This window comes from Cryptomeria japonica, chromosome 2, assembly GCF_030272615.1.
Source record: "Cryptomeria japonica chromosome 2, Sugi_1.0, whole genome shotgun sequence".
Taxonomy (NCBI): Eukaryota; Viridiplantae; Streptophyta; class Pinopsida; order Cupressales; family Cupressaceae; genus Cryptomeria; species Cryptomeria japonica.
The window spans coordinates 668449488-668463965 of record NC_081406.1 but is presented as its reverse complement, the minus strand read 5'-3'; the positions used below and the strand labels follow the sequence as shown (position 1 = coordinate 668463965).

At 34.5% G+C, this 14478-nt stretch overlaps 2 protein-coding genes across 5 annotated transcripts in view; both read right to left on the bottom strand.

The window, feature by feature from the left end:
• Positions 1 to 1665: 1665 nt before the first annotated feature.
• Positions 1666 to 3770, bottom strand: LOC131034030 (UDP-glucosyltransferase 29-like). The gene has a single exon (XM_059216827.1). The coding sequence runs from the start codon at positions 3534 to 3536 to the stop codon at positions 2103 to 2105; it is 1434 nt and encodes a 477-aa protein (XP_059072810.1). The 5' UTR covers positions 3537 to 3770; the 3' UTR covers positions 1666 to 2102.
• Positions 3771 to 9853: 6083 nt separating this feature from the next.
• LOC131034032 (phenylalanine--tRNA ligase beta subunit, cytoplasmic) overlaps positions 9854 to 14478 on the bottom strand; it is a 106315-nt gene continuing 101690 nt past the window's right edge. For all 4 annotated transcript variants that reach the window (XM_057965377.2, XM_057965379.2, XM_057965376.2 and 1 more), the window contains one exon: positions 9854 to 10549. In XM_057965377.2, coding sequence (XP_057821360.2) covers positions 10481 to 10549 — 69 coding nt within the window. In that variant the 3' untranslated portion in view covers positions 9854 to 10480. The remainder of the gene's footprint in view (positions 10550 to 14478) is intronic.

Genomic DNA, 14478 nt, shown 5'->3' with positions numbered 1-14478 from the left:
TAATATTTAATTACTCAATTAGTAACAAGAAAATGTAATAATAATAATAATATAATAAACAATAATAATAAATTAAAGCCTAATAAAATAAATCAAAAGCAATATAAATAAATGCTCCAATTAAATAAAAAACCACAAATAATATAAATAATATTATCCTCACAATCACAACTCCCAAGAAGGTCAATCATAACAAGGGGTAGGTACATAAATAATAACAAATAAATAAAACAACAATGCTAATAAATAAATAATCAAAACAATAAATAAATAAATAAATAATAAAGAAGATAAATAAATAAATGCACAGACAAACATAAATACCCATCTAGTAATTAAACAATAAATAATAAAATAATAATTCATTAAATCAAAAGCTCAAATAATAAATCAAAACCAATATAAATAAATAATAAATAACCAATAAATAGATGAGCCAAAAATAATTAAATAAATAAACAATGAACAAATAATTAAATGTACAGATACATATAAATGTTCTAGCCAATATAATTTAAACTCAATACTACAAATATCCCCCACATACATATAAAATAATCAAACAAATAATAAATAAATAAATGGATGTACCAATGGCTATATGCGGTAATTTGATTAATTAATTTTCACAATTCCAAATAACCAATAAAATATAAATCCATAAAATAAACATTAATGAATAATAATTCTCCAATAATAATAATAATCACACTTTAATATTAAAAATTAATGTCATCCATTGATTTAATTTAATATTTATAAACCATATAAACCAATTAATTGTTAATTAATAAATAATCGCAGACTCTCAAGTCAACCTAACATAAGGTTGAACAACATACCACATGACGTAGACCAACAACTCAAGCCAAGCCACTAATTGACAAGGGTATCAACTTAAACCTAGAGTATGAGAGGGAAACACATGTCATCTCCAACAACTTGTCATTGGGATAAAGACACGCTCAGACTTGTGAGATCAGGTGGAGTCGATGTCTGGTACCTGCAATATTGCATCCATCACTAAACGCAATACAACATATATACAAAACACATATTCATCATAAATGATCAAGCAAGTGATAGAGAATCGCAACATCATATCATGCTCGCAATGAGAAGACACTAGAAGACAATCACAAACATCGTAGCATCAACTCAGTCATCATAATCATAGAGTAGGGTTAGTGTAATCATAATGCCATCAAAATCTCATAAGCAATATAATCCATCATGAATAATGATCAAATATAGATCCATCATCATATCCAATACAATCATGAAATAGGGTTAGTACAAAACATGATACCTTCGAATCATCATAAAGTATCAATATATTTCTTTGATGTACAAAAAGACAACATGAATAAGGGAGGGGCACTACATAAAAATCGAATGACACTTCATCATGGAATGTATAGCTTAACCTAAATGTTACCTAAGGGAGCCATAGAAATAGAATGGCATTTCATCATAAAATGTTCACTTTATGGAGATATCCATACTCAATATGAAAAAGAGCGTCTCCATACTCAGTATGAAAAAGAGCTAGTCTTGGAGGTTGATAACATGCACCAGCTATTTGAAAAATAAAAGATTAATCAAACACCAGCTTCCTTGTCAAAATTAATAATAGGAAGTCCCACATAAAAAAGAACATGAAGATAAATTAAGAATATTTTTTCATGTCCCATAAAATATTTAGTCTTTAATCTTGTGAACACCATTAATATCTTTAAATCTTTCATTCATTGTGCCCCCTTCCTTGTTCAAGTGCTAGTCAATACACCAAACCACTTTCACTTAACAAATATCCATACATATGATAAACAGGCTCACTTCATTTTTTAATGTGCTGCCTACCAAGATATCCATAATCAATATGAAAGCAACTTGAAAAATGGTTGTCTAAACCAGTGTCTTTTTGAAGAAGCAAGGCTTCACAATACTACTAGTTTCCTGATAATGATTCATAATTAAAAAGTTTTTTTTAAAAAAACCTAAATATAACTTAAGATGTGTTTCTTGATCCCTTAAACAGCTGAACGTCATTAAAACTCATCCATTCGTTCATTTCATTCTTCCATCTCTAACCAGTATAGTCACTCTGTTGTTTGAGAGGGTGATGCAATCTGAGAGTTACCCGTAAGCTGCAGCAGGAGGGCAATAAAGTTGTTGATATACAACTCTTGTAACGGAATCCCCTCCTCGCTCCCTACAATTTTAAACCTGAACACTTCTCCCATTTGACGAGCATTGAGTCTAAAATCCCTTCCCTGTTCCTCGTCCATCACCATCCTTGCAGCTCTGCAGATTTCTTCTCTGCAGAGAGACCCATCTTCTGTTCTTCCCACATCAAAACCCACTAGCAAGTGCTCACAGAGGAGGCGGGCATTGATGGCCTGATCCAACATGATGGGCAATGCAATGAAAGGCAATCCACAGCTCAAGCCCTCCATTACAGAGTTCCACCCACAGTGAGTGAGAAACGCCCCTGTGGAGGGATGGGATAAAATCTCCCTCTGTGCTACCCAATCTCCTGTCACAAACCCTCGCCCCTCAACGCGGTCCTTGAAACCCTCTGGCAGAACATCCTTCATCGCCCTTCCATGAGGCAGGCGCAGGGCCCAAAGAAACGACAGGCAGCTGCTCTCCAACCCTAATGCTATTTCTTTCACCTGATCTGATGACAGAAAACTGTGGCTTCCGAAAGCCACATAAACAACCGAGCAAGGTGCCTGCTTTTCCAGCCAAGCTAAACACGCAGATGCCCTAATTTTAGATTGGGCAATTAGGGCTACCAGAGGGCCGACTGGAACAACCCGCTTACACACCACTTTTTTCTGCAAATACTCTACAAAGCTCCCCTCTATCTCATCGCACGTTTTAATGGCCATTGCCGTGCAATCTTCATAACATTTGAGACCCCGCTCCAGAAAGCTTATTCCCCCTGGATTCTGCGGCTTATAGCACCCAATTACGGTCTCTGCTTCGAACAGCTTCCATGAGATTACAGAGGATGGGTAATCTGGCGGGGGTATTGTGAGATCGTGGGCTGTGATTTCTTTGCCATGGCCGCGCCAGGCCGGATGGATTGAATAGCCGGAAAAGGCTGCCCCACAGGTCTGGAAAAATATGGTGGGTGTTCCAAATTGGGCGGCAGCCACTGCTCTTGGAGTCCACCACTGGAAAAAATCGAAGACCACGCAATTTGGGCGAATTTGACGGATGATTTGCTGGAAGGGCTTCTCCAATCCGTCCATTGCTTTTTCGAACAGAGGCATCAAATCCAAGGGGAGGTCGGCAGTGTTCTCTATCTCGCCAGGCAGCCCTTCAATTGCCGGCAAAGGTATCGCCACCAGCTGCACTAATTTGTCTGCACTTTCTCTTATTCTTGAAATGTTGAGACCAGTTGAGATTAGTGAAACTTTAAGACCGGCATGAACAAGTCTGTTTGATAGCTCTAAGTATGGAGAGATATGACCGTGGGCAAGCCATGGGAACATGGCAATGTGAATCTGTTTGTCATTCTCCATTGTCAAGGATAAGCAAAGCTTGCTACTCTCTGTTTAAAATCCAATCGAAGTCTACCAACCTCTCCTAAAGAAATCTTAATTGTTTTAAGAAATTTATAAAAACAAGTATTATACTACAATGCTGTCAACTACCAAACACCATGATCAGGATTCCATTGTTTGTTGTGCTTGTCTTTAGCCTAAATTTATTTTGCAGAGAACTTTCAGTATGTTGAAAAGAATATAACCACAGGGAATGGAAATTAGTAGGCACCCATTTAATTTTGCTTATCCTAAGTTTTTAAACCGTATATCAGATGCTTATGGTTATTATTTCTTCGAGTGAGAGGTGAAAAGATTGGTTATGCATACAAAGATTAAAAAAAATGATCAATAGTAGCCACCCGTTTTAATGAGACGGGTGAAAAAATTGGTTATGCACACCGACATAAAAATATGATCATTTGGATGTGACATCCACTTTGGTGGGTTGATGGGCATGGCCCGTGCTGCAATTGCAGTGTGTGATGATATCATGCAAAAACAAAAGACGCGTAGCATAGCCACAGCCATCGTCACCAACCGGCTTATTGCACCCACCACCAACGTGACTGCTGATCTCATAGATCATAATTGTATCGTCTGCAGAATAGAGCAATTTAAGCACAGGGAATTGTAATTCTATTTCGGAAAGCCTAAACACAAACAACGATCGAGGGTCTTGCTTGTTCATCCTTCAATCCAAAAGCTACCAGTTTCTCATGATTCGACCTGCTGATCAAAAGCTTCATACTTTGGAAGCAACAATAATATCTATCTCAATTTTTACTCTCCCATTCAAAAAAAAAAGGAAGAATTAACAAAATTGGAAGTGATTGCTTGTTTGAACTTTTATATTTTTACATTCATATCTTGAATTGAAATATTATGTAGCAGTGACAATAGATTTATATTGTTATCATTTTGTGTATTTATAATCATCTATTGTTGACAAACTGCAACAAAATATTAGTTAAAATTAATTTTGCTCACAACTAAAATTCATGGTTAGACTTACTCTCACAACTAAAATTCATGGTTAGACTTACTCTTTTGCATACCAAATCTAAAGAAAACAATGACTAGAAAAATAAAAATATCGAAGAAACCACACATATTCATATTTAGACTTGCTATTTTTCATGCATGGTCAAAACAAACAAGAAGTTAAATAACTAGAAAAGTGAACATTAGATAAAGTGAAAAAACATAAAATTGAACTAATCCTATGGAGTCATGTCTAGACTCTCTTTTCCATGCAAAATCTAAACAAAACAAAAGATTCAAAGTGAAAAAACATAAAATTGAACTAGAAACCAATCCCACACAAATGTTAAGAATTTTTTTCCCATACTAAATCTAAACCAAACAAAAGGTTACAATGACCAAAAAGGCTCAAACATTGAATGGGATACCCATCCAACACATTTATAATTAGACTTTCTCATTTTCATATCAAAGTTGAACACACAAAAAGTTACAATGACTAGAAAAGTGAACATTTAATGGGGAACCAATCCCACACCCCCATATTTCGACTTACTATTTTTCATGCAAAATCTTAAACAAAAAAGGTTACAATGACTAGAAAAACAAAAAAAACATTGAACTAGGAGCTATTCGCACACTCATGTTTAGACTTACACCTCTTTTCCATGTCAAATGTAAATAAAACATAAAGTTACAATGACAACAAGAATGAAAATATTGAAAAATGAGTGACTTTACATTAAATTTAGACAAAGTTTCAATGTGCGAGGACCTTCACAAATAGATATCACAATTATTTCTAATAATATTCAGAAATTTATAAGACATTCAGTTTACTAGAGATCTTTACAACATGGGATTTGAGATATGCATGTTGATTTATTCTATAGAAATAATTAGATTACATAAATATCAACATGTCAAATACTTTATATTTAGGGCCAAGTTTAGATTTATACATATTACTTCATATGTATTACAATCAGCATAATTGTTAATTATGTTGCACCTACTTCTAATGCAAGTGCTAGAATAAGGACCTAAGTTTAGTGTCACCTCTTAGTTAATATAATAATCAAATTACATTCGGTGCAAGGAAGGTTTGTAACATAGCTGAGCTACACTCAAAATATCTAAAATGGGCAACGAAAATTCTCACTCCTCACATTCAAAAAATATTTAACATCACTCAACATGGTTTCCAAGCACTTGGACAGCCAACCTAGTGATACCTATTTCTAAGTGTGGGAATGCTAACACTATTTCAACTATAGAACAATCATGATCAATTCTGTGTTTGCAAATTTATTTGGACATGGGTTAAGAATGAAATCAACAAGCGGGCACAAGAAAAAAAATAAAAAGATCAAAAGATAAGTAGATTTAAGGTCAAAACACCTAAAACGAAATTATAGAATTATTTTGAGGCATCATTAAAAAAAATGAAAAAAAGAGCTTATTGTTGTCTTGTTGACTCTAAGAGAACTTCCAATATAATCCTTTGAGATAACTTATGATGTAGAATGATGTATCTTAGTATTCCAAAGCAATTTAGAGTGGTTGTCCATAGGCTTTATGAAGAGATTCAAGTAAGAATCGTAACTCAAACAAGCGTTTTAGAAATCTTTAATACTGACATTGGAGTTAGTGATACTCTCTATACCCTACCAATTTTTGCTTCTACATTGGCAAACTTGAAAAATGGCTAAATTTACATGGTGGACAAGGTGTTCTTTTATGTGAATATGTTGTGAGACTTGTTTACATGCCAACAATCCACTTAAGGGTTGGAAGAGAACTTATATCCTCTTGAGCACTTTTGCAAGGTAATAGATATGGAAATCACTAACACGACCAAGATAATGGTTTTCTTCAATAGAAAACCAAGAAAAAATGGAACTTTAATTTTGAAAGGAACATTTTAGAAAAAGTAACAAATCACAAATACTTTATGGGTGCAAATTAAGGGCTAGTAAAACTTCAAATTTTAAATGGAACCAAAAAAAATCTAAAAGTACAAGATCACAAGCAAATTGAAACTAAAAGTATTAGCCCCTTGTGAAATTCTTTTACATAAGTGATTGCTATGGTGTGTTTGTTTGGACATCTTAACAAATAAAGAAATGAAGGCTAAATAACTCAAGATTGTCAAAAAAAAAAAAAAATCTCTTGAATGAGAAAAAGAAGTCTTGGATGAAAAAAAAAAACATCAAGCAGACAAGCAAATGGAACATTCACTTGAATGCATATCTTTATAATAGCAAACCTAAAAACTTCCAAATAGATAAACTCTATAAATCTACATTAAGAAATGTATTTTAAAGAGGAAGAAGAAACATTGCTTCTATGAATTTGTTTTTACTTATGAGTATAAAAAAAAAAATTTAAATAGGGATAGATATCCCTTGGAGAGAAAAGATTCTCATGGCCTAGTTAAGAAATAATTCACACATTTGATGTGAAGAAAACAAATGAAAAAGAAAAAAAAAAAAAAGAATTGGAGGAGAGAATTTGTCTTTTGCACAATTAGAGTATTGATCTAAAACATTTTAGAAACAGCTTCTTGTAGCTCATCAATAAATTAAATAATTAAAACATCGATTTAGAAAAAATATTGTGTCAAGCCCTATTGTCCCATAAACTGTAATCATTAAATTAAATAATAAATAAACATTGATTTAGAAAAAAAAAATTGTGACAAGCCTTATTGTCCCATAAACTATCTTTGACCTCACAAGCATTAGAAGGCTTCCCAGTTTTATCTTTGACCTCACAAGCATTAGAAGGCTTCTATTTCATTATGTAAGCAAAATACTCTAGTTCTTCAGAGCAATCCTTAATTCATAAGAGGGAAAATTCGACCTTGAAATCCATTTTAACTTGACTCTAGACTTTAGAATGTCCATAAAAGTCCCCATTAAAAACAAATAGTCAATTTGTTCGTGTTTAGGCCGAAATCAACTGAATTTTAACCTATAAATGATCATCTGTCCTATGTACTTAACACAAACATTTAATTTGTAATCTCATTTAAGGCAAGAATGCTTCGGCCCAGTTAGAGAGTGAGTAGCACCAAAAAATGAAATGGTCTATCACTTTCCATCTACTTGTGGATGGTCAGATCTAAATACTCAATAAAACGTTGTCTAAACTCTTGAGAGAGTATAATAAGCAGCATCCAAAGCCGCAACAGAAACTTCACAGCCATTGGCCACTTAAACTATATAGCAATTCACACTTCAGTAAACGAGTCTCCAAGAAATGTTTAACTTGCCTCCTAACCAATTTATTATTGAAACTTCTAATAAAGAAAACCCGAATCAGATACGTTAAGATTAAAAAATCCAAAGAGTGTAATAAGCAGCATCCAAAGCCACAACAGAAACTTTACACACATTGGCCACTTAAACTATATGGCAATTCACACTTCAGTAAACAAGTCTCCAAGAAAAGTTTAGCTTGCCTCTTAACCAATTTGTTATTGTGGTAGGAAACTTCAAATAAAGAAAACCCAAATCAGATACGTTAAGCTTGAAACGTTCAAATTTATTTCTTATATCAAAACAACTGACTACAAAGTAGGTTTACCTATCTTAAAAAAGATTCATGCCACACCAACCCCAAAGAATCAAAAAGAGTAGGTAGTGATATATGGATAACATAGAAGGTAGACTCTTAATATAGCTAAGTAACTTCTTTATATAATTTTAAAGAAAAAAAATTCATAAAAAGCAGCGGAATTGTTTGACTTAGACAAAGTACTTGGGTCCTTGAGTTAGAGATGGGGTGACTATTAACTATAAGTCAATAGTACTAAGCTCAAACCGCAGAGGTATGGCCCATTTAAGATTATTAAATCAACACTAATGCATTCAATTAAAACCTGCCTCCTTACATAAAGATGTATATTCTTGTGAATGTCGAAAACTTGTGTCTTTCTGGTACATCTATGTTCGATAAGAAAGATCAATTATTACCTTTCATTGCAGGTGCAACCAAATGCTCAAGAAAACTTGGACAAAGACTTTTTCAGAAAATGTCAACAAAAATAAAAAACAGTTTACTATGTTAAGATTGAATGGCCAAGAAAGATGGGTATTCCAAAGACGAGTGATGGAATTGTGACCACATCTTAAAGCCTTTGAGCTTTTGGGGACCAGAGGCGTTTCAATTAGTTTGATTGAGATAGTTCGAGTTGCTTAAAAGTTTATATGACTATTAAGTGTTCAAGACATGGTTCCAACTTCCTCTCCCTCCAAGATACAAGGTTGGGCAAACACAGAGCATATAATTTGATCAACCTCGAAGCAAACATGTACAAGTTCAGGGGGTGACCCAAACGCGCAAGGTACATCGGCCGAGGAATCAAATTATACTTACATCTTCGGCATATAATGTGGTCAAACGCAAAGCAAACATAAACAAGTTCAGGGGGTGACCCAAACGCCCAAGGTACATCAGCTGAGGAATCAAATTATACTTACATCTTCAGCATGTCTAAAAGATAACACATCTTTACCTCCACCTAAAGATTATGCACGCCAAAGTTCAAGAAAACAACTGGGGAAGTTCTGAACATACTGAAAAAAACCTTTTTAAACTTCAACTGCCTAAATAGGCAGCTAGGAATATTTTATCTTACATCTCTTCGTAGGAGTGAGAGTTTGAAGTCAAACGTCCAAACATGGAAGCCAATTGCACTAATGTCCTAAAAAAACTCAAAAACATGTCTCCTGGCCCAAAGAAATCATGCTCAACAAAATGAATGTAGACAGCTTGAGCATGTTGTAAAAAATATATCTATATCTTCAACCTTAAACGATTTGAAGAAGACTTCTAGCAAGGCAAGCTTGAAGAACACTCCAGTAATTCTAAAGAAATCCCACAACATTCATGGAGGCTGAGAACTTTGCTTTGTAGATATGGCATGATAATAGTCGATGAGGGTCAATTTAAGAATTTAACTTTGTAAATATGGCATTACAATGGTGGAAATGACGCACATCTTCTTTAGGTTTCCAACATTGGGTTTTTCCCCAGGAATATTTCTGCGTTAATTCTTTTTCATTATTGTTCTAAATTTTTAATGATATGCTTGCTTTAGTTTTCTCATTCCATACAACTGCTTTCATATTAGTCATCACTTAGGGCATTACAATTCTAACTATAATTTTGTTCTTTTAGCATGGTTCTTCAAGAGGCGCTTCAATCATAATCTTATTTCTATCATATTGATATTTGTATTGCCCAAACAGAATGGAATATCTATATCTTAAATACAGAGCATATCATCTATTGGTGCAATAGAATAGTAAGAAAAGTTCATATAGCTTAATTATTCATTAAAAATAGAATATATCAGAAATTTAATATAAACTATTCAACATAACAATCATTCGAGGCTTCTTCAGTCAAACTTATTTTGAATTAGCCTCATGCCCAGATTTTTGAATTGCACCGAGTACTTCGATTTTATTACACACCACATTAGCTGATCTAATGTTCAATCTTGTATGGCAAACTTTTGCCATAAAAGCAATAAATTAGTTTTGGTCTGTCTACCTTAAAGATCATCCAGAACCAGAGCACTTCAAAATAAGATTAGAAAACCAAGAAAGTGACATTTATGACCAATTCTGCTTCCACAATCCAGTTGCAATAGGGATGCTAAACTTTGGAATGTTGTCATACACCTCATTCGAAAATTGTTTTTCCGAATACAAAGAATACAAAACGGCTGTTACAACATAAAATTGCCAGTTTATGTGAAGAAAGATGGAATGCATCCTCAAGTTTATGTCATTGGTGACCCTTGTGCGCACACACATGCACGTGTGTGTGAGTGAGTGTGAGAGAGAAGCTTTTTTCAGATAAAAGGTCGCAACATTCACAGAATCTGTTGGTGAAATTCATATTGCCATTCCACAAATAGCAGTCTACAAAAATGGTTCAATAGTCATCTCGACCATAGAACAAGGATCAAGAATATCAAAACGAGCCAGAACCTGGAATCAAAGAATTATTAGAATTTCAATTAACAGAAATGCTCTGCAATTCAAATGCTGAGACTAAGCTAATTCACAAACCTGCCATATATGGACATAACAAACTAAAAATATTCTCGTGGATTCATCAATTACAACAGATAAAATGCTTGTATATTATTATTTGTTAAAAAAAATCTGTTCAAGAATTTAAAATATCAGTGATTCCATTATTCATTTATGTACTTTTAATCCTCCTAATATTAAAAAGTGTGTTCTATTGGTACAATACAATATCCTACATCATATTTGTGTATATAAATATCCTCCTTATTTTGAAGCCCACTACTTGACAAGCTCGCATTTAACAATAATTGCTTGGAGGAATAACCAAAATGTTCTAGATTATCATCCATATGACTTTTGTACTGTGAAATAACCCAAATCTGAGGAGATACAGGAATCATCTTGCCACACTAACATCAATTATCATCCACAATTATTGAGCCTAGCTGTTTTGAAGCTTTCAATTTGGCAGATTGGTTAACAAGAAGGTAAGCTCTCAAAAAATCAGAATCCTAAATCAGGTGTAGACCAGCCTTCTATTGATTAAGTTGATTATACGTTATAAATCCAGGGCACAGCTCCTGTTGATGAGTATCCTCTGAGCCACCAACCATATTAAAACTGTTTCAAGAATTTTGGTCATTGCAGACAACTTATCAAGAAGATAAACTCTCAGAATGTTATAATCTGAATCTAGCTTCAAACAATTTGACCTCCTTATTTGTCTGGTATATTTAAATATCAGGCACAACTCATTTTGACATCCACAAAAGAATGCTCGAGGACAGAATTAATGATGCAGAGGAAGGACTTATATGGTTGTCAAAACAATTGGCAGGGGTTACTACAATTTCAACATGAGTTTGACACTTTGAGGCTTCCTTCTAGACCCTTGCTTTAGGGACTCACTCCACCAACACCTTGAACAGGTCTGTAGGACCTTCACACACACTTCCAATACCTTCTCCAATCACAAAAAGCCCAAACTATGCATTATTACATTCAGATCTTCCCTTCTCTATCTTAACAGTCTTATATACTACGAAAATCAGACCAACAGTCCTTCAAAAGCACGTGTAAACCTCAATTTCAGCCCCTATAAGTTTGGAATATTGTAAAATGCATATATACAGACCTTTCCACCCATTTTGGTGATTTTTCACCAGTGGAAAGTCAAGTTATACATTTTTTTTCACTTGCTGGTTACCCTAGGGTAGGGCTTTGACCAGTTTTCACAAAAAATGCAATATCTTACAAAATACTCAATGAAAGTTGATGAGACCAGAAGCAAATGAAAGTAGATTCACATGCCAACCAATCCCAATTGGTTTCAAATCATAATATGGACCGTACAGTCCATACAATAGGAAAGCGCAGCAAAAAACGTGAGAAATGCACTGAAAATGACGTTTTCATTCACCAAATTCACCAATAAAGGTTCTCCAACCCCAAATGCAAGTTGGAAGGTTATATTTATACATTTTCCACCCTACAAACTACTCCAACTGTTCAACCAACCAATTTGTTAACAAAAACAACTTTTGGAAAGTTGCTTGACAATTTTTTGAGCAACATGACAACTTTTGTGCAACTTTTACAATTTGTAACAACTAGACCTCAAACTTTCCAAAATGGATCAAAAGGATCCCAAATGGTCTTAAATGGCCTTATTAGACCCAAAAACACCAAAACACACTAAAAACCAAAAAGTGACATAACCCATGCTTATGAGGCTCCTCATGCCCTTGCATCAATTAAATAAGTGATAAATCAAATTTGGAGACAAGTGGAATAATATAGAAATAGGAGATGATCCATTTGTACCATCCTTTCAAAATGAGGCATAAAATCATTTGCCCATCAAGGCTCATCAAATCATTGTTGATTTGATAGACACTAACATCGTCAATTTTAGCATTGAGATTTTTAGGTTTGACCCATGCATCATGTAAATTTGTAAATGCTTCAATTTGAAACCTAACATCAAGGGGAATATAGCTGCAAAGACATCAAAGTACTTTGGTATGTTCAAGCATCCATTGTATCATTTTCTTATCATCTTTGAGTTCCCCAACCTTTTGTTCAACATAGGGTGTAAATCATTGTTGCATTAAGGCATTCTATGTATTTTGATACCATGATGCATATTTCTATGGAGTTAAACAATGAAAACACACAATGTCCATTTTATGAGGGAAATATAAAGCACAAGTAGAAAGAAAAGATATAAACAATTACAAAAAACACACCTATAGGCGACGCCCCTTGCCCCACCCCCATGCCCCACCAAATTTACTCAATCAAAGAACCCCACAAAAAAAAATGATTTGGTATTTTGTATAATACCAGGGTTGTTTCAAAAGTTTTAGAATGCTGAAAATGTACCAAATACTGAAAGTAAACTCTGAAGCTTTCAATGTGACACCAATGTGTAGTGCTTGAAAATGTTCACTTTAAAATAAATCACCTAATTCCAAGAATCATGTGAAAGTAAATAGGCTTTGAAATTCAAAAAATTGCGACTCCCCACCAAATCTAATAACAAAACTGTTTTTAAGAAAATGAGATTACTTGAGAAGAAATTGTGTATATCACCACATAAAGTGCAAAAATATACCACATTAAAAAAAATTGTCCTGAAAAAAAACGTCATAAGCTCATGAAATAAGCCATTGAAGTTCTGAAAATCCAAAGTCGCAATGGTGAGGGGGCCAAACATTTGAAATGAAGCCAACTGATGTCATACTAATGTCAACAAGAAATATTTGAATATTCCTCCAAAATATTCCTTACTAAATTAGGATTCTAAAACCACCAACTTTTTTGCAAAATCGCTAAACATACTACAAAAATAGCCAAATTTGAAATCAAAATCCTAATGTAAGGGCACAAAATTGCCTTTTCCAAATCATGGTTCATTTTGAAAATATTACCAAAATATTCTAGCTAGGCACAAGAGTATCACTTAGACAATGGCAAGGAGGCTTGACAATGAAACAGGATTGAAGCTAGAGGGTTGGCAGAAGCTAAGTAGAGTAGTAAACAAGGGTTGATGGCCATGCTGGGGGCTAAGGCTCTAGTGGCAAATATGTGGACACTAGCATGATTGTTGCTGCTATAGGCAACATTCCCTACAATTGTGGTGGTGACCAAAGGTCACAACTCTACAATGCCAGCACATGCTTCATTGCTACCCAATGATCAACCTTTAGAGCTGTCATGAAATGTGAAATTTAGCTCACTGCAAAACTGAGATCAAGCCTAGTAGCAGTAAGGTAGATGAGACTGCCCACCAGCTGCCTGAATGCTAATTCATTCACCACATGTGAATCTGATTTGGCTGTTAGCTTCAGCCCTTTCTCCATAGGTGTGGATGCAGGTTTGCAGTCTTGCATCCAAAACTTGTCCAGCAAACTGTGAACATACTTGGACTGAGATAAGAAGATACTAACTTCAGTCTCCCAAACCTCAACACCTAACAAATAGTGCAGAAGTCCCAAATCTGTCATGTCAAAGGAGTGGCACAAACTCTGTTTGATCTGATCGATCAAAGTTGCCGAACTACCAATGATAGGTCATCAACATAGACAACAAAGAGAAGAATATCATCACCAGTGTTTTTGACATACAAATTAGAATCAGATGGACTCCTCTGAAAGCCATTATCTGTAAGGTACTTGTCAATTTTGATGTACCAAGCTCAAGGAGCCTATTTCAAGCCATAAAGTGCTTTCACCAGTCTACACACCTGATGTTCTTTTCCAGCAACCTTAAACCCTAGAGGCTGAATCATGTAGACCTCTTTCTGCAACTCACTGTTGAGGAATGCACTCTTAACATCCATCTAATGGATTTTCCAACCAAACTGAGTTGGTAAGGCAAAG